This window comes from Xiphophorus hellerii, chromosome 3 (assembly GCF_003331165.1).
Source record: "Xiphophorus hellerii strain 12219 chromosome 3, Xiphophorus_hellerii-4.1, whole genome shotgun sequence".
Taxonomy (NCBI): Eukaryota; Metazoa; Chordata; class Actinopteri; order Cyprinodontiformes; family Poeciliidae; genus Xiphophorus; species Xiphophorus hellerii.
Window position 1 is genome coordinate 20,954,226 of NC_045674.1, and position 20,411 is coordinate 20,974,636.

Here is a 20,411-nt window from a genome sequence, read left to right on the forward strand (position 1 = left end):
GGACAAACATCTTCATTTTTTGAGTCATATCCTGTGGTCTGATGAAACTAAAGTGGCTTGTCCATAATGACTATTATTACTTTGGATATAAAAGGGGGCGGCTTGTAAGCCTGGGAACACCATCCCTATTGTGTAGGGGGGTTTGTAGCATCATGCTGTGGGGCTGTTTGCTGCAGGAGGAGGTGGTGTACTTATAACATAGATGGCAATCATGAAAAAAGAACATTATGTAGAAATATGGAAGCAACATCTTAAGACATCAGTCAGGAAGTTAAAGCTCAGGTGTAAATTGGTCTTACAAATTGACAATGACCTTAAGCAAACAGCCAAAGTGATTGTAAAGTGGCTTATGGAAAACAGTCAATGTTTTGGCGTTGTCATCACAAAGCTCTGATCTCAATGGGCAGATGTGAAAAATGTGTGCAAATCATTCATGAATGGCATGTAACTCTATGCACTGTCTGCACTATGCATAACCTGAGGTCTAATATGGTGTTGGTACATCTGGATTAGTGCAGGTTCTTAGTAATTGCTTCACGGCTAAATATGTAAGCCTTAATCTTCTTGTAAACATTTCAGTTGCCATAATAATGCCCAGTGCTTGGAATGGATTGTATCCGCAGTGCAAAAAAACACAGCACTTATCTGCCCACATCCCAATCTGTGGTTTGCATCCTCCAGCTTTCTTTACCACTAATCCCCAGCATTCCTCTGCAATCACTGTTGTCCACTTAAATTGTTCCACCCAAATTAACTTAGTTTCACAAAACCTACTTTTATACAATATGAAATTATGTGAAGTGTTTTTAAACTTGTAATTTACTTTAAGATGTTTGCTTTTGCATAGAGGACAGTAAAACTTTAGGCACGTTTTACCCCTTTATTTATGTGTTTTATACGTTTTGGAGTTTCCTCTCTCCAACCACCAGGTATGGAAAAACTTCTGATTATTAGAAATAATCCAAATGTTGATGAATTAGCTTCAGACATTTACTCTTTTACAATATAACAATAAAAAAGAACAAAGGTGAACTAGTTATCTAAATATCAACAAATAGGTGCATCCACAGGATTGTGAAAGTATTTGTATCATATTTCTTGTTTCTACTTTTTTGTTACACCTGAATCTTTCAAACTAAGCACATTTTAATAATAGATAAATATAACCACAGTAGAGACAAAATGCAGATGTCAAGTGATTGTATTAAAGGGAACAAAAGATAAGTGTGAAAAACTATTTGCACCCAAAACCTAATAATTGAGTGTGCCACTCTTCATGGCAGCAACTGCCATTAAGGGCTTGTGATCCTAAATGGCAATATGTCTTAATTTCCACCCACTTTTCCTTGCAAAACTGCTTTCATTCAGCCAAATTGGAAGATTTGTAAACCTGAACGACACATTCAGGGTCCTGCAAAAAATATCTCAATCAAAATTTTATATCTAATGTAGTCCAGGTCTACCCATTCATTGGCGGCTTTACTGGAGTACTGTAGATCATGTCATCACACCACCACCACCGTAGTGTTTATGCACCAGGTTGTTCTTTTGCAATGCTGTTTTATGATTACGATGGACAGAGATTCACATGTTCCAAAAAGTGACTGATATCACTTTTTGACAACAGCTTTCCAAAAAATGGGGTCAAACGCAGTTCAGACATGATTCAACAAGGTTATTTTTTCACCTCTTAATTTGCATAGGCTTTGCTCGTAATAAATGAAATAATTAAAAAAAAGGCTTTTTGTGTTTTTTCTGGCAATGCTTTCTTACCGAAATGTGCTTACCAAGAGGTTACAAAGTAATGCACAAATCAATTTGGAGATTGTTCAGCTGACATAAATTTGCAAAAACCACAATATTGTTTTATGTTTGCAAAAATTCAAAAATGTTCAGATAAAAAAGGCCACTTTCAACATTGCAATAATGTCACATTTTTATTGAGAATAAAAATGAGATCCACCAACAACACAGTTCCTCCCACAATGCATCAGCATTTTTGGTGAGTTGATTGGTGCTCACACAATTGTTTTTGTTTCTTCGACGACAAACAAGTCAGTCCATCTATCGTCAACACTGATAAAGACAATCATTATTTTTAACATGCTCCATTTTAATTATGTACCAATTAAATTTATAAGATTTTTTTTTAATAAATGACATCTATGCTGCAAAGCAACATTGAAGTTTGTCAACTACAAACCTCAATGTAGTTGACATTAGAAACAGCTTACACAAGAGGGAAAAATCATCTTGTATTCTATTCGCAAGTATCACTGACATAATGTGCTAATCTTAGAAGAGAGTATGTATAAATTATGTATAAATTAAAATGTAATTTACTTGCCATTTATGATAAAAGATAGAATAACACATACGTCGCTGTGTCCCATTACCTACTGGATTGTGGCAAATGCTAAGCCACCGTTTGCCTTCGTTCTGGTTTTTGCAACGGTCAAAGTTTTCTGGACAGCGCTGCAGTGGCCTCTGACACAGATAAGGCCGATTTTGATTGAGTGCAGCTCAAAGTTCAAAACCCAAAACTAATACTGTAACAGCACAGCAGACGAAAGCCCTGCGAGAGGCACTGACGGTTTGAGTGTTCGCTAAACACCACGTTAACAGAAGGTCGGTGACCACATCCTCCCGTTTATTCCAGCTACAGTGAATAGGTAGTTTGCATTTGCATTCAGATAACTTCATAGTGTCTCTTCTATGAACAGAGATAACTGCAAAATAACAAATCAAATATGAAAACAAAAAAAAATGACAAAGACAATGACTTTTGATTTAACATGTAATGAAATAAGGCATGACAAAAAAACCCAGCAATTCAGTAACTGTTAAAATCTTTATGACATTAAACAAAATTCATAAAAAGGCCTGAAATCTCTCTTTTGGCAATACCTTGAAAATGAGGCCCAACTATTTGCTCAATCCTCTGAATCAAAAACTGATCTCAGTTATCCAGATAAAAGCATATCTGGATCATATTCCTGGTATTCAAAAGGATACATTTTGAATCTCCAAGAAGCATTTATAAAACAATCTTCAACATATATTATAGGCAGTAAGTAAATAAAGTCCATACATAATAAAATGTCTAACCTTCCTATTAAAATATTGCATCAGCTGGGTGTATATGTATGTGCTAATAAAAATGAATACCACCCTTTTGTCATTGCTGTAACCTGTATTATTACTGTAGCTCCCGCTATGCTTCTTTGGCCATTTGAGGTAAAGTTTAACAACCAGGTAAGCCTATAAAACTTATGTACATGCATATTAAACCAATAAAAAGAATATTGTAGTTCGGAAACAGACCTTTATAGCCAACACTAAAATAATAAGTAACACAAGATGCTTTTACTTTAACTCCAAACCCTCTTTCACAGCTGCAAACAGTGGACAGTCGGGAAGGAATGTGCTTTGGCTGTCACCAGACACTTTGGTCACTTCTGTGGGTTCTGAATTATAGTCATTAGCTTTGGCTCTACCTGTCCCACATGCCTGCAGAACTCAGTCACCAAGTCAGATAATCCTGAAAATATAAGAAATGTTTGAAACATGCTATACCTGAGGGACCGTTCTGGAATGGAAATCTCTTGGCCTACAGAAATATATCTGCTAAACATCAACATAAAAGTTTTTGAAAAAGGTAAAGCATGTTTATTATATTTGGTCAGTTTCTATAACTGTTAAATACCTATAGGGAGAAAAAAACAAAAAACATACATTTATATTGAACTTGTACCTGCAGCGTAAGAAAATCTCTCATGGCAATACTGGGCAGCTTATGAAAAGATTCATTGTCATAACAAAAATATTAAGATTTCAACAAAGAAACATAAACGTTTATGCGAAATATAACAGAAGTGAACTAACGAAGAAAGCATGACCTCAACAAGAACAGGGTTTGTTTTAAGGACCCTTTGTAATACTAATATGTAGTACCATTTTAATTAAAAGCATTCAAAAATGATTGGAGTCAGGTTTTCTCAGTTTTTTTTCCCCATCTTCTTGTTGAACTCCTCTAAAAAGGGACAATGAATTACAGTGTGATTCAGCTGAAAAGGTCTGAAGGCACAGTGTTAAAACAAGTTTTAATTTGATAAACGTACAAAATTAGAACAGCTGTGGTCCATTTAGAGTGAAGGAAAGGTTCCTTTTACAAAAAAAAAAAAAAAAAATGCTCATTCAATATTTATGCCACGGTCCTTCCCAGGAAGGAAATGACACAAATGCATTTTAGGAGCAATGCATTTGTTTCCTTATGACCCTTTCTGCATAGAAAGCTGAGCATTAAGTAGAGAAAAGCAGAAAATGGTGGCAAACACAAACAGACGGGGATGGATGAGGATGCAAAAAAAACCTTATGTCTGCAGCACTGGAGGAGAACAGACACTTCAAACTTCATCTGAAGGAATCTTCTTCAGCTGTTTAAAGATCCTTATTTAGTCCTGATCAGAAGGAGCCAGACTCCACATTAGATTGTCCCTGCTGGTCAGTTCAGGCATAGAACTCCTTGGTGGGCGCTTTGTGATAAGCTGTTGCAGACATTTTGGTGTCGCCCAAATCATAACTTCCTTCATCCTTCTTCTTCATGCGGTAGGCGAGGAGGAGGAGGAGGGAAATGGCACAAAGGAATCCGACCACTCCACAGGCAATGACAGCTGAGGACAAAAATGATAACAATTGATTTTATTTGCAGTCTTAAACTGTTAAAAAGTCATTTTTAAAAAAAAATTTTCAGAGCCTTATTTGAATTAGAAATCCAACTAACTTATAAAACTTATCCTCACCTGCAAGAACCTCTGTCCTCTCCCACAGGTTCTCAGAGGTGACTTCCTGTGGAGAGTTGAGCTCGTTCCGCCGGTTGTTTCGTCCGCCTTCAGGAAAATTGTCACTTTCAACTTTGATCAGGACTTTGGTGTCCACTAGGATCTCTTCATTCACAGGAGGGCTAAAGTCAGTAGTTGCATCGACAGGACTGGCACTGGTACTCAGGTCTTCATCGACAAAGTTGGATGTGGAGTCTGGAGTCTGTAGTGATCATAGACATGACACATCTGAAAACAAACCTGACACGTTGTCTAGTTTTATTGCTTTTAATTAGTGTTCACATACTGCACAGTGCAGTTATTTACATTTCATCAATGTTCAACAAAAACGAGAAAGCATACAACGAAACCTTTTCAAATTGTAAACAAAATTGCTTCAGCAATTTTTTTTTTAATGTTTGGTTTCATTTTCCCATTATGCCACATTACAAAATACAGATCAACAGTGCATTAATGAAAAACAAAAAGCAGAGGTACTGAGGGTCAGTGACTGAATGTGTGTGTGTATAGGAGCAAATTATAGATGATTAAAATGAAACTGAGATTATCATCAATGAATAAAAAGTTAATAATGTCCCTATTAATAACGTAACAGGGACAAAATAATAATAATAAACAGTAAAATTAAAATTAAAATGATGTGTGTTTGTTCTACCTCATCAGTGTCATCTGGTTCTGGATCCTGCTTGTCTGCTGATTTGGTTTGTGGGTCGGAAATGGAGCTCACAGTCGGCTGTGCTGGAAGTGGCAGCACCTCTTTGTAAAGGATGCTCTCAGTGATGTTCAGGAACCTGAATACTTCGTCTTGATCTGACAGGATACTGAAACCTGTGTCAAAAGTAGATATAAGGTGTAAGACAAAATTTAAATTGAAACTATTGAGAGAAAGAGTCAGCAAGACTTTCAGGGTGTTGACAGAAAGACTTCTGGTCTTCTGGCTTTTTTAGTAAAGCCAGTAGCGCTAACCTAAGGTGATGTAGACAGTCGAATTTCCAGTCGTGACAAAAATTATTTATTGTGATAACAATAATATCCAATTAATGATGTCTGAAAACCCCAAAGACTGACAGTAATGTTAGTTTTACAAGAAACTACTAATGAATATTAATTAATTCAAAAGTATTATTACAATAAATGCAGTAACTCTGTACAGTTGAGTGATTAAAACATAGATAAAAATCACACTTGTTTATATAACTGGTGCCCTGAAGAAGACACATTAGTCTTGCATGTTTTTTAATGGCAGTAATTGCATTTGCGGAGCTTTGACTGCAGTGAGTGAAGTCACAGGCATGTTTGTAATTCTCTAAAAAGGATTGCAAATATATTAGAAATACTTTTTTTTATTGTCACTTTCCTCATTATCACAAAAAAATTGCACAAAATATTATGATGAAATTTAAGTTTGTATCGCCCTTCTCTCTGCTGGGATGGATATATAAATTCATATATATAAATTTTAAATTTGCATTGAACTAAAACCACCAAAATAAGCTTACAAAAGCAAAGCCACTCTTACCATGGTCTCCAGACCCTGACCCAGAGCCAGATCCATCATCTTCACCGTCTTCATCATCTATGGGGACGTCACCTGATCCTGGTTCCTCTATGTAAAGATCATCTGCTTGGGAAGTAGTTGAATGGGACAGGACAAGGAGCTGGAAAAAAGAAGAAAAACAGTACAGTAATTTAAGGGGAGGGGGCATACAAAGAAAGACATAAAAGGAAACGAGAGACACTGATGCACATAAATTTACACTTTCAGAAATCCACCCACTAATTGAAACCATGTGAAAACCTCTGCAGATCTAGAGTAAGACAATACCTCTCGTAACCAATGATGTATGCAGGCCAAATATGCTGGAAGTGTGCACTGCTGTCTGTGAGAGAAACCACGGTGTGAGTTGTGAGCTGCAGCCATTCTATTGTATGAATAGTTGGCCTAAGCTGGATTTATGCTCATTTCATGTCATGATTGTAATTTGTGATACTCCCCAGAGCCAGACAGCTGAGACCAAAGTGTTTTTGAGAGGAGTGGGAGTGAGAAAGAAAAGAGATAGAGCAACTTCAAAGACAACAGACAAAACAGACAAAGTGCATACACATGTTAAAAAGGTTACTGCCGTTGCTCTGGATACCCTCCTAGCAACCCAGCGCTACACAAATGTGACGTGCTGAAAACCATTGAGAAACTGCACGCAAAGCCCAGTCGGTGAGGAGCTGATGCAACGAACACACTAGGCAGGCAAAATGGAAAACAAGAGAAGCCTAATAATGACTGAGATGTTTAAAAAAAAAAGTGAAGGAGAGAGGGGAATCACACAGTTGGTGTTAAGACAGAAAGACACACACAGACATGGATGAATATGGTCCTTTGAGACTTCAGCTATGTCTGGTATGTATACTATGCTTCCACTAACACAGGTGCTGAGAGAGTTAGAGAGGAGAAAGCCTGGAGAAAGGAAAGGGAGAGAGAGGAAGAAGAGAGGCAAAAAAAGCTATTTGTCTGACAAAACAGGTGCTGACGACAACAAAAAGTGTGAGATAAGGTGACCGATTCAGTTTTACTACAACTATTGTAAATGACTCAAACTTAGCATTACAAAGAGATCATCAGCATCAGCTTTAGGGAGAAAACCGAACACGCGGTTTAAAAACTCACTACAACGGTAATTTTTTATCATATGCTCTTGCTTAAGGTGTTCAATGGACCAAGCTGGCCCAGAATAGACTAATAGGCATTAGCCTATTACTAATAGGCATTAGCCTATTCTGCTAATAGAGGCAGAAACTTCTGCCTCTATTAGCAGAATAGAGGCCAGATCCCTCTGAGCAAAAGATCTCTCTGTAAGAGATCTGTGGCTCAGATCTGTGGCTCAGATCTCTTACAGACAAATGACTAATTTGAGGTAAAACTAAAGAACACCAAATAAGCTCACACTGTGGCAATAGAGAAAATCTCCACCCGTTTCTAAAGGCAGCAGAATAGGCTAATGCACAACATGGCTAAACAACAGAAGAGGCTTCTGTTTTTAGCCAACAATTACAAATCCAGATGATGAAAACTTATGAGCAGACATAAAGGACTGAACTTTTATCTTATTCCAACAGATACGGCCAACAATTAGACCAAATGGCTTTAAATTCAGTCTGTGCTGATGAAGAAAGATAGTTGTTATCTTTAAACTGTTTGAGATTCACCTCCGAGCTCCAACTGAGGCCAGACATCAGTTGTTTAAACTGTGTCTGCTGCAAAGCAAAAAGAGCAGGTCACGCCCACCTCTACAATGGCCTCCGCACACCCCTTGGGATTTTTCCACATTTACTCACAGGACAACTTCAAAGTGTCTTGTTGAGATCTGAAGTCATAGATAAACAAGAAGTGGTGCAGATAGGTGAAATGAAAGAAAGACAATTTGCTTTTAATTTCTTTTTCCAAACAAAAATCTGAAAAGCGTGCATTTGTACTCCGCCCTACTCAGTCACTCCTTTATAGAACCAATTACAGCTGCAAGCCTTTTAACATATGTCCCCACAACAAAACACAGTTGTTGCCCTTTTTTCTTATGTAAATTCATTCAAGCTCACACTGATGGGATATAGAGGTTATAACAAACAGCAAGTTTCCAAATCTTGCCACAGCCAAACAAATGCATTCCAGTCTAGAATCTACTGGGCCATACAAATGTAGTGGGTTGAGAAAAAAAGGTTTAAAAAAATCAATAAATAAATAGAAAATACACCCCCTATTTTTCTATCGGAGTTGGTCTTGTCTTTTGTCTTTGTTTTTTTCCTGTGTGTGTAGACGTGTTTGTTGTGTGCGTGTGTCTTCTTGCCAGTGGGGGCGCTCTCGCGCCGCTGTGGGTCTAGCGAGGAGAACGAGTTTCCTGGCTCTGGGCATGCGCGGCTCAGAATAAACGAGCTCTGCCAGAGTAACATTGTTTCAACTCGCTTCCTCTGTGATCCACAGGTAAGATAGAAGGCCACTCTTATAAGCCATGTAAAATGATCTGTATAAAGATTAATTTCAGAGTCTATTGTATAACTTACATATATAATTGCAAAGTTTTGTATTGCCGTTGATCTGTGTCGGCGTGTAGCTTGCTTTTTGTTGTTGGAGCCTTGGGGATTTTAAAATTTATTTATATCACTTGATCGGTCAGTATTGTTTGGGCAGCATTATAATATTTTTGTTTCTTATAACAGTGTATTTATTTGTGGTGGGCTTGATCTCTTTTGTGGCCGCTGTAACGGTTACAACTGACAAACGTTAAAAAAACAGTTGTAACTGACAAACGTTGGTGTGTCAGTTTACTGTGTGTTGTAGATGGAATGTTTTGTTCAGTTGGGTTATGTTAATTTAGGATTAGATTTTCTTAATTTCTTTTGTTATTATGTTATTTTATTTGAGGATTTTATTTTATTTTATTTTACTTTATTTTATTTCTTTGTGGAAACTCCGGATGTTGTTGACTGCATTTGAATTGTATTGTGGTTGTGTTTGTTTAATTGAAAATGCTCAGAATAAACGAGCTCTGCCAGAGTAACATTGTTTCAACTCGCTTCCTCTGTGATCCACAGAAATTGGTTGCAAAGGATTCATGTGCCTTTGCACCGCTTGATACTGGCTCAGATTCCCCTAGGTCTGGTGCCAGTAACAATTGGGGGCTCGTCCGGGATCCCGAGTTTCGTGCCAGGAGAGGTTGGTGTGGAGACGACGAGAGACGGTTCCTGAGGCTTCAGGGAAGGCTGCATTGAGTGTGTCATCCAGAGAGCTAAGGCAATCGGTGAAACGTCAGCATGGCTACCATCAATCCACGGCGAGTACTCATATTCAAGATACAAAAAAAACTTTGCACATTGAGTACACAGCAGCTGACAGAGCAGTCGAGGCTTTGGTTTCTGCCCTCCAGATTTCAACCTCTGATGAGGCTACCCATTGCAGTGTGAGGACTGGTAATAAAGGTGTGATCATTCCAGCAGGACATATTTGTGAAGTGGAGTGCAAAGTTAGGGAACGGCCAAGAGGTGGTTCAATGCTATTCCAGCCTAGTGTTGAGAATAATTGCCCTGAAGGTCTAGAGCTTTTCCCAGCTCTTGTTGAGGTTCTCAGTGGATTAACAGCGGTTGTTAAAATCCCCATTCAAAACCCCACTAAACGTGACATCTACCTTGGTAAGAGAACAATTATAGGAAATTTAGAGGAGGTCATAGAAGTGAATCCAGTTCAGTACAACCAAAATGATTCATGGACAACCCCTCATCTTCCTTTAACCTCATGCACAGCACAGTTAGTACCAGAAACCAGTGAGACACAAGATGAGACGTGTCTGAGGTGGCATCCTCCTGTTGATTTGTCTCACTTGGGGAAGAATGAACAGAAATTAGTCAGGGATATGTTGTATGAGGAGTCGGAAGTCTTTGCTCAGCATGACTCTGACATTGGCTGCATTCCAAATTTGCAGTTGAAAATTCACCTTAAGGATGAAACACCTGTCCAGATGTCCTATAATGCAATTCCTAAACCCTTATATAAGGAGGTGAAAGAATATGTACAAAATCTTCTCGACCATGATTGGATTAGGAAATCCACCTCACCATATTCGTCCCCTGTCGTCTGCGTCAGAAAGAAGGACCAGAGTTTACGACTTTGTATTGATTTTAGGAAACTGAACCAAAGAACTATTGCTGACCGCCACCCACTTCCACGTATCCAAGATTTGTTGGACAATCTGGGGGGTTACTCGTGGTTTTCACTACTTGACCAAGGCAGTACATATCATCAAGGCTTTGTTGATGGGAGTTCAAGACACATGACTGCATTCAGCACACCTTGGGGCTTGTATGAGTGGGTCCGCCTCCCATTTGGCCTTACTAATGCACCAGCTGCTTTCCAAAGATGCATGGAAGGGATCCTCGATGGTCTGAGGGATGAGTGCTGCTCTCCATATTTGGATGATGTGCTTTGTTTTTCCAGAACTTTCCAGGATCACATTGATGATTTGAGGCTTGTGCTTCGCCGCCTGCGAGAGCACGGTGTCAAACTGCGACCAAAAAAATGTGAGTTTTTTAAACGTCAGGTCAGATATGTTGGCCGATTAGTAACTGGTGAAGGTGTTCAGATTGACCCACAAGATCTTGAGGCGGTGAGACAACTTAAAGACAGAGAACCAAAAAACGTGGGAGAGGTTAGGGCCCTTCTAGGTTTCCTAGGCTATTACCGCACTTTCATTCAGGACTTTTCCAGGGTAGCTAAACCACTGTTCAAACTCATAGAAAGCTCCAGAGAGTGTAATCAGAAACCTGACTCAGCTAATTCGGAAACCCGGTCGAAGTCTAAGAATGGTGGCCAGTTACCATCCAAAACCCCAGTAAAGTGGACAACAACACACAGCAATGTAGTGTCCCAGCTTGTTGACATGCTAACAAGTCCACCCATATTGGCCTACCCAGATTTTAATGTACCCTTTGTCCTCCACACTGATGCATCAAATGAAGGTCTGGGAGCAGTACTTTATCAGCAACAGGAAAACAAGCTCCGTGTTATCGCATATGGGTCCAGAACACTCACACCTGCTGAGAAAAATTACCATCTTCATTCCGGCAAGCTAGAATTTTTGGCTTTAAAGTGGGCTATTTGTGATAAATTTAGGGATTATCTGTACTATGCACCCACCTTCACTGTGTACACTGATAATAATCCCCTTACTTATGTCCTGAGCACAGCTAAGTTAAATGCCACTGGACATCGCTGGGTTGGGGAGCTAGCTGACTTTCATTTCACCATAAAGTATAGGCCTGGAAAAACTAACGCTGATGCTGACACCCTCTCACGTTACCCAGTCCCTCTAGAGAATCATCTGAGTGAATATACAGAAGTCATGCCCCCAGAGGTGGTCTCTGCAACCTGGCAGGGGGACAAAGCTATGAGAGATGGTGATGTACCATGGGTGGCTGCATTAAATTTGCACCACATTGATGACGACACAAACATTGAAGGCACCCCAGTTATTACCCCAGATAATATTAGTGCAGCACAGAGGGAAGATTCTGTCATCTGTGAGGTGATAAACCTGAAAATGAAAGGGTGGAAGCCAAACAGTAAAGATAAGAGTCAGATGGGTCGAGAGACACGCAGGCTTGTAAATGAGTGGAAAAGACTAACATTGGACAGGGAAGTGTTGTACAGACAGACAGAACACAGAAAACAGCTAGTTTTACCCAGTAAACTGAAGCAAACTGTGTTAAAAACGCTACATGATGATATGGGGCATGTTGGTGCTGACAAAGTCATCCAGCTTGCCAGAGAGAGGTTTTATTGGCCTTTTATGCAAAATGACATTGAAGATTATGTCATTCGTCAGTGCAGTTGTGTCAAGCAGAAACAACCAAACCAGCTCCAGAAAGCACCAATGGGTTCAATAACAACCACCAGCCCTTTTGAGCTCATTTCTGTAGATTATTTGCACCTTGAACCAAGCAGAGGTGGTTATGAGTACATTCTGGTACTGGTTGATCATTTTACTCGCTTTGCACAAGCCTATGCAACTAAGAACAAATCAGGCAAAACGGCAGCGGAGAAGATTTTTTATGACTTTATTCCCCGCTTTGGCTACCCTGAAAAGTTACATCATGACCAGGGAAAAGAGTTTGAGAACAATCTGTTCCACCGACTCCAACAACTAGCAGGAATAACCCATTCTCGAACAACTCCATATCATCCCCAGGGGAACCCAGTCGAGCGTCTAAACCGAACTCTTCTTCAGATGCTTCGCACCCTGCATGAAAAAAAAAAATCTGAGTGGAAAGACCACCTGCCACACATAGTTCATGCATACAATTGTACTAAACACGAGTCAACAGGTTACTCACCTTTCTTTCTTCTGTATGGCAGAGATCCCCGTTTGCCAATTGATTTGCTTTTTGATTTAAAATCTAAAGAGAAGCAACATTCTAGACATGAGTATGCACAAAAATGGGCTTCACGGATGCAGGAGGCATACAAAATTGCTTCAGAGAACAGTGCGAAATCCTCTGAAAAAGGGAAACAATATTATGATCGCCATGCTAAAGGGGTTGTATTACAACTAGGAGATCGGGTTCTTGTAAGAAATCTATCTGAGAGAGGTGGTCCAGGAAAAACTCCGTGCTTATTGGGAGAAAAATATTCATCGAGTTGTTGACAGGATCGGTGATGGGCCCATCTACCGTGTACAACCAGAAACTGGAAACAAAACATTCCGTGTTCTGCATCGGAATCTACTGCTACCTGTTAATGAATTGCCCTTTGATCAAGATGAACAGATTAAATCCTCAAACCAAACACGAAGACAGACTGAATGCCAGAATAATGACAATCTGACAGTCGAGCAGAAATATGAAAATTCTGACGAGGAAGAAGAGTACAACTATGTCCTCAGAACTATTCCTGTTTATGTTCCTCAGCCAAATATCCACCGTAATCTCAGAGCAGGAGCTTCAGAGTTCCAGCCTGCAGGACATTTAGGACAGAATGCTGAAATGCCACATCAAAGTTCAACACAGTTGGGGGTACAAGAATTTGTACCTCCAGGGGCACCATTAACTGAAGAACTGTATGGAGAACCATTAATGCAGAATGAGGTGGAAAATGGAGGGTTGGAGGAACAAGGGGATAGTTCTGAATCTGGCATGCACACACCAGAAGAAGAAGTGCTGCCAGTAAGGAGGTCAGCCAGAGCTGTAAAAGCTAGAGAGGTCTTCACATATGACCATCTGGGTCAACCATCCTATCACCCATTGCAACCTGGAGTAAACCTGATGATTGCATGTCTTCCTTGCCCCATACTGTCTTACCCTGCTACATCTGACTGTATGCCAATATGGACATTTTAAGGACAGTGACACTTTGACAAATGATAGACATTTCAAGCGACAAACCTGACTTTTCATGGTTATATTTGTTAATTCTATTCCGGATGTCTGGAGACATCTTTTAAAACGGGGGAGAGTGTAGTGGGTTGAGAAAAAAAGGTTTAAAAAAATCAATAAATAAATAGAAAATACACCCCCTATTTTTCTATCGGAGTTGGTCTTGTCTTTTGTCTTTGTTTTTTTCCTGTGTGTGTAGACGTGTTTGTTGTGTGCGTGTGTCTTCTTGCCAGTGGGGGCGCTCTCGCGCCGCTGTGGGTCTAGCGAGGAGAACGAGTTTCCTGGCTCTGGGCATGCGCGGCTCAGAATAAACGAGCTCTGCCAGAGTAACATTGTTTCAGCTCGCTTCCTCTGTGATCCACAGGTAAGATAGAAGGCCACTCTTATAAGCCATGTAAAATGATCTGTATAAAGATTAATTTCAGAGTCTATTGTATAACTTACATGTATAATTGCAAAGTTTTGTATTGCCGTTGATCTGTGTCGGCGTGTAGCTTGCTTTTTGTTGTTGGAGCCTTGGGGATTTTAAAATTTATTTATATCACTTGATCGGTCAGTATTGTTTGGGCAGCATTATAATATTTTTGTTTCTTATAACAGTGTATTTATTTGTGGTGGGCTTGATCTCTTTTGTGGCCGCTGTAACGGTTACAACTGACAAACGTTAAAAAAACAGTTGTAACTGACAAACGTTGGTGTGTCAGTTTACTGTGTGTTGTAGATGGAATGTTTTGTTCAGTTGGGTTATGTTAATTTAGGATTAGATTTTCTTAATTTCTTTTGTTATTATGTTATTTTATTTGAGGATTTTATTTTATTTTATTTTACTTTATTTTATTTCTTTGTGGAAACTCCGGATGTTGTTGACTGCATTTGAATTGTATTGTGGTTGTGTTTGTTTAATTGAAAATGCTCAGAATAAACGAGCTCTGCCAGAGTAACATTGTTTCAACTCGCTTCCTCTGTGATCCACAGAAATTGGTTGCAAAGGATTCATGTGCCTTTGCACCGCTTGATACTGGCTCAGATTCCCCTAGGTCTGGTGCCAGTAACACAAACACATTAATTGCTTTAAATCAAAACCATGTAATCATAAATCCAGCTGTAGGGCCACTGGATCCCCACTCCTTTTTCAGCCGTCTAACACGATTTTTTCCCCCAGGATTTTTTTCTGAAAAGCATCCCCACACCAAGATGCTGCCACCACTATGTGTCACATTGAAGTTTGGGTTGTATTGTGACAAAAGAGTTGATTAAATTCTTAGATTATTAAGAATGTGTCAGTACACTGACTTTGCTGCATCAATGAAAAAGCCTTCTAAGAGTGCAATAAGTTTGAATTTAATTTAGGTTTTAGTGAATTAGCAGCTAAAGTTGTGAACTTCATGATTCATCATTATCATCAAAAGAAAAAAAAAGATCATTGTAGGTTAGTTGATATATATATATATCACAATATTGAAACATTGTAATTGAATGCTTTTATTAAATTAAATAATAAGACTAACTCCAGATAGTGCCCCTTAAGCAATTTGTTTTAGCTTAATAAACGTTAAATAAAGATGACATGTTTTGGTGGATAAGTCAGGCTAATCTTTTATTCAAGTAATTTTCTGTTGAGCTATTACTTTGATTAATGGACATAAACACCATATTTTCTGTTAAGGTAAATATTTTAATACATCTAATTGATAAATATAACAACATTTATAAGTTGTTAAAGAGAATCATAAGTATCCACACTTGAAATCAGCAGAGCAGACCCCAGGTTTGCAGTAAAAAAAAAGATTAAAATTATGTATGAAAAGTTAATTTTCATACCAACATCCCGCCTTCCTTATTGCTTTTTCCTTTTAATTGAACAAAAATTGTTGAAACATAAAATCCATAATGTAACAAACGAGCCAATACTCTGTGCTTTCCTCGCTAGAAGTAGGTTGTGTCAGAGTTTACTGGTAGATGTGACACAAAGGTCAAACATCTGGAAAACACACATATGCAATGTACATAGCGTATACACTGGTGTGGTTTTCTAAAGCTTTATCAAACTGAGGACAGTTTACTGGAAACAGCTGGAACGGGGCAGTACAGCTATTTAAACATTCAGTGGGGGTGAGTGTGTTAGAAGAGTGTGTTATAAAATTTAGCAACCCCCTCCTATCGTGCGTTTCTGGGGATGACATGTAAATATTTCTCCTGGGAGATGGGAGCCAGTGAGTAGAGACAAGAGAGAGATTGTGTAACAGGCCAAAGCACACAGAGAGCCTATCATCGTCATCGAGATGCCTGCTTTACACAATGCTGTGTAAAGAGGGTGCATGTTTGATCAAGGCAACAAAGAACAGAACGTTTGACCACCTCAACATCAAGCCAGCGTCTTTTTAACAGCTTCAAAGGTGTCAGAAATAAACAAATCTGAGCATTTTTGTTGTAGCTCAGCAGGCCTTCATGATCTTTAAACTTTAGAGTGTAGTTTCCAGACATCTAACTGTGACATTATCTGTCGCTAAGGGGTTCAGCATGGAGATAACGACAGAGCAGAACTGTAATGCAAAGGTCCTGGTCCACACAATAGGAAAGTCATTACAAAGTTTTAGCTACGGGAAGAAAGGAGGAAGAGTGATCCTCAAAAAAATAACTAAAACAACCTGCCTTGGTTTATTGGGTCGGACCTGAAGTGGTTGCCTTATCTCTGTTCAACAATGCCGTGACTCACACTGTTAAAACCTGAAACTGCAGCTACGCAGCACAGCGCCACAAGTAATACTAGCCTACTTTTATTTACATTTCATTATATCTCATTTTACTGAGCAGGGGAAGAGTAATTTTACAGCCACATGTGCGTTTTGGGAGCAGGCTTTTAAAGCGCCATAAAAAGACTCATTAAAACCAGTGTGACAAAGTGTCACTGTCTTCCTCCTTCTTTGTGTGGTTCGGCAGAAAACTACGTGTGCTCCACGCAGTAACGTGCCTGCCTGGACAAGTCCGGAGGGACTCACTGTGAGTCATCCATCCAGAAAATGACACAACTACCGGCCCACATGCTGGCATGGACCAAACGCCCGCTTCGATGTTCTGCTTTCAGAGGAAAGCAGCGCTACCGGCTGACGAAGCACTCACTCTTTAGCCAACTCAACCACACAAGGAGAAGGATAGTTTGGAGATATATATATATATATATATATATATATATATATATATATATATGTGTGATGCAACCCATCACACCCAGCAATTTAGTCCTGGAGCCTGTATTAGAGACATAAAGTAAGGAGGAATCTGAGCAGAATGGTGAAATAAGTATCAGCCACTATTCTGGGAAGATAATGTTTCTGTTGCCTCTGAGAAAAAAGAAACACAATTAGATATGCTTTTTTTGGGTGGGGGGAGAATACAAGGTTTTCATTTTCTTTTAGGCCTGATTTTCAATGGGTTTTGGTTTCCCGAGAACTTCAGCAAATGACAGAGAAAAGAAAATCTTTTATGGAGGTAGGAAGTTAATCCCCATTTATGCATTGATGCATATGACTCCAACACCCACTTGATTCTAATGAAACTAAAATGCATCAACGGTCAACACGTCCACCTGGTTCCAGGTGATTTGGTTTTTCACCTGGAACCAGAAATAAACACACAAAAAAAACAAAACTGGAGTTTTTAAATTATTATTTTGGTTTTAAAATACATAAGAATATAGATCATTTTAAATTTTTGGTTTGATTCCCTTTTGTATTCTTCTACAAAAAAAATCACTGATGAAGAAAAACTGAAAGTTTGTTCATTTTTTTGACCTAAATTTTCAAAGCAAAAAATATGCTTAAACTAGTCCCTCCATGATGTTGCAAGTTTTTTGTTGTTGTTGTTGTTTTTTTGTGATTCTTGCTATCTAAAATTACAGATTTTGTGGCACCTTTTTCAAAAGTTTGTGATCAAATTTGCAAATTTCTTAAGGCTTTATTTATGCCATGACATAGTCTTACAAAAACCTAACATTGCTTTTCCCTTCTCTCTTTCTCATCAAGTTAAATAAATCCATGACATCACTGGTCATATAGGGTAGAAGTGTATATAAACATGTATACACATACACTTCATTTTAGATATGTTTTTTTTGTGATCTTTATTTACAATATTTGTTCTGCAATGAAACAAAGAAGCAGGACAACACCTTTTTGATGTACATAGTCTTAAAGTCACTACGTTCTCAGATTTATGTGCCACCTTGATTTTACTGTATTTGAGACACAGTTCAACATTATGGGGGATCAAGGCTGATTCCCAGTGATTGATTGGTGCATCTATATTTGCAAAACAGATGCATTTAAAACGAATTTAAGCAGAACTTCAATAACTGGATTGGAGAACAAACTCAACAACCGGGGTTGAGATTATCTGAGGTTTCACAAATCAACAAGCCTGGGGTCTTACGATCCTCTTCAAAAATGAGACTCAGTTAAAAATAAAATACAACAATGTGTATTCATGTGTATGAATGCACATATAGTTTATTTTTCCCCCAAGGCTACTTTGTGACTTGGTAGATCAAGAAGTTTGGCAGCCACTGATCTACAGAATAAGAACAAACAAAACAAAAATCCAAACAGTACATCCACAACTCTAAGTCTTGCTCCCCACCCCTCATTTAGCAGAATGGTCTCAAGTTTCAACTCCCTTTATTTCACAACATATAGTCCATAAATCTTAAAGAATCCTTTTTTGGGGTCTGTGGCTCTCACTCTGGATTTTTTTTTTTTTTAAAGTCAAGTCTTGTAAACAGGTTATTATTTTTATTACCCAACACAACAAACAGCTGCGTTTTATCCTATTATCTCCAAGAACATTTCTGACTATGGAACTGGGACGGCTGTAGCTGTAGAAGAATCCTGACCAAATATTGATATTTCTCTTCAGATTTCAATTATTATTATTATTATTATTATTATTAATTATTTTTGTTTTATATAATCTGTGTATTAAACCCGAAGCCCAGGGTAAATGGGAGTTCAGGTCTCAAGCTTTTGGTTTAAATGTCAAAGCTTTGAGCCAGAGGCTAGCCAGACTTGTGAACTTGACACCAGCTGGTGGAAAGCTTGAACTTGGCTATGATCCACAACATGATTATCAGCCAACATCTGTGCTAGTAACAGCATTTTTCACATCACAGCTTGATAATGTCATCCATGTTTATGTTTAACTTAATTATTTGAGACACACTTTTGATTAAAAAAAAAAAAAAAATCTAAACATGAGACTCTATAAAATAAACAAACACACTGGCAAAACAACTTCGAACAACATGAAAATACACTTTTGAGAAGATCTGGAAAATGTTGATAACTCTTCGGGAAGAACGTTAAACGAAAAACAACAAACCATCTGAACCAAAACAAACGTTATGGGATTTTTCCAAACGCATTTTAACGGCTGGAAAAGACGCTAAATTGGACGTAAAATGAGAACAAAACATCAAGTTTGTCGCTAACTATGTGAGCGAACCCACTGTGAAAGCAGAACCCAAAATAAAAGCTCGTTACCTTGTCGCCGATAAACCCAGTCGACAGCGCGACGAGGAAGAAAAGCCACAGATTATTCATCTTGACGACCAAACGGAAAAAGAAAAAAAAAATTGTACAAGGAAAAAAACTTCACGATTAAAACCACAAACCGAGAAAAAATATAAATAGTTAAGATAACTGATGAGAAAACAGAACTGCTCAAAATTTCCGTGACGGTTTGACGCTGTAAATGTAAATAGTTTGCTTAAATCTCAGATCCGTCGGGAACAACTCCCCAGCTCGGTGTGAAGCAAAGTTCCACTGTGGAGATGTTTAGACTGGCTGTGCAGCGTGGCTGCGCAATGACGTCAGCGCGGCGTGACGTTCATTCATGAAGGTGATGGGTTGGCTGGGGGTTTGTTATTCTGAGATTGGTTGACGTGACAACGCATTTATTTTCGTGGTATTTTAAAATACGTCTTTTCTACGTCGCCTCAGTTGTATTATCTTTATTTTCATAAGTAAAGTAATTCAAGCTGTTTTTTTTAATCGCTTAAATGAAGTTACCTGCTTATGGGTCCCGACTTTTTAATAAAGTGTGAAACAACCCAACTGTTTGAGGATAAAACATAAAAAAATAAAAAATCTCATTGAGCTTCTTACAGCAAAAACAGAAAAGTCACAAAACAATCATAAGTCAGGCTGGTTTGTGACATTGTGTTGCCACTCAGATAGATGGAGCAAGGCGGTATGGTCTCTGCACAGTTTGTGCCCTCTAGTGAAGAATGATAGCTAAAACAGAAAATAAAAACATTGCCTTTTTGAAGTAAGAAATAAAACAAGCAACAACAAAAAAAGAGCCCCTTTGGCTTTGTGGCAGATTCCCGAACTGATAGGTATTAATAAGGTCATTTCTCGTCTGTGTTGACTTTGGCGGTATTTCAGCCTACTTCATGTTGTCAGACTGGTTCTATTTAAGTGATTTTTTCAAATTCTAGAGGTCTGATAGTAATCAGGCCAAGTGAAATGTTGTAATCCCAGTTAATTGTTTAATAAGAGACCAATTACATAATAATGTTATAATGTAATATAAAATATATTAATAATAATATAAAATAATGTTAAAAAGGTTGAATATATCTTTTCTCTAAATAAATAAATAATC

At 38.5% G+C, this 20,411-nt stretch overlaps 1 protein-coding gene across 1 annotated transcript; it reads right to left on the reverse strand.

Moving 5' to 3' along the window:
- Nucleotides 1-1,922: 1,922 nt before the first annotated feature.
- LOC116717201 (syndecan-2-B-like) lies at nt 1,923-19,569 on the reverse strand. Its single transcript, XM_032558402.1, has 5 exons — nt 19,286-19,569; nt 6,361-6,499; nt 5,497-5,669; nt 4,803-5,043; nt 1,923-4,673 (listed from the first exon to the last, which is right to left on the reverse strand). The coding sequence occupies exons 1-5, from the start codon at nt 19,343-19,345 to the stop codon at nt 4,510-4,512; spliced, it is 777 nt and encodes a 258-aa protein (XP_032414293.1). The 5' UTR covers nt 19,346-19,569; the 3' UTR covers nt 1,923-4,509.
- Nucleotides 19,570-20,411: the final 842 nt, after the last annotated feature.

What these genes read in the sequence shown, in the direction of transcription:
- LOC116717201 (XM_032558402.1), bottom strand. Translation starts at nt 19,345, where the DNA reads ATGAATAATCTGTGGCTTTTCTTCCTCGTCGCGCTGTCGACTGGGTTT. An exon ending in CTGGGTTTATCGGCGACAAG is followed by an intron (nt 6,500 to 19,285) that starts GTAACGAGCTTT and finishes TCTTTTTTCCAG; the next exon opens with CTCCTTGTCCTGTCCCATTC. An exon ending in GTCAGGGTCTGGAGACCATG is followed by an intron (nt 5,670 to 6,360) that starts GTAAGAGTGGCT and finishes CTTTTGACACAG; the next exon opens with GTTTCAGTATCCTGTCAGAT.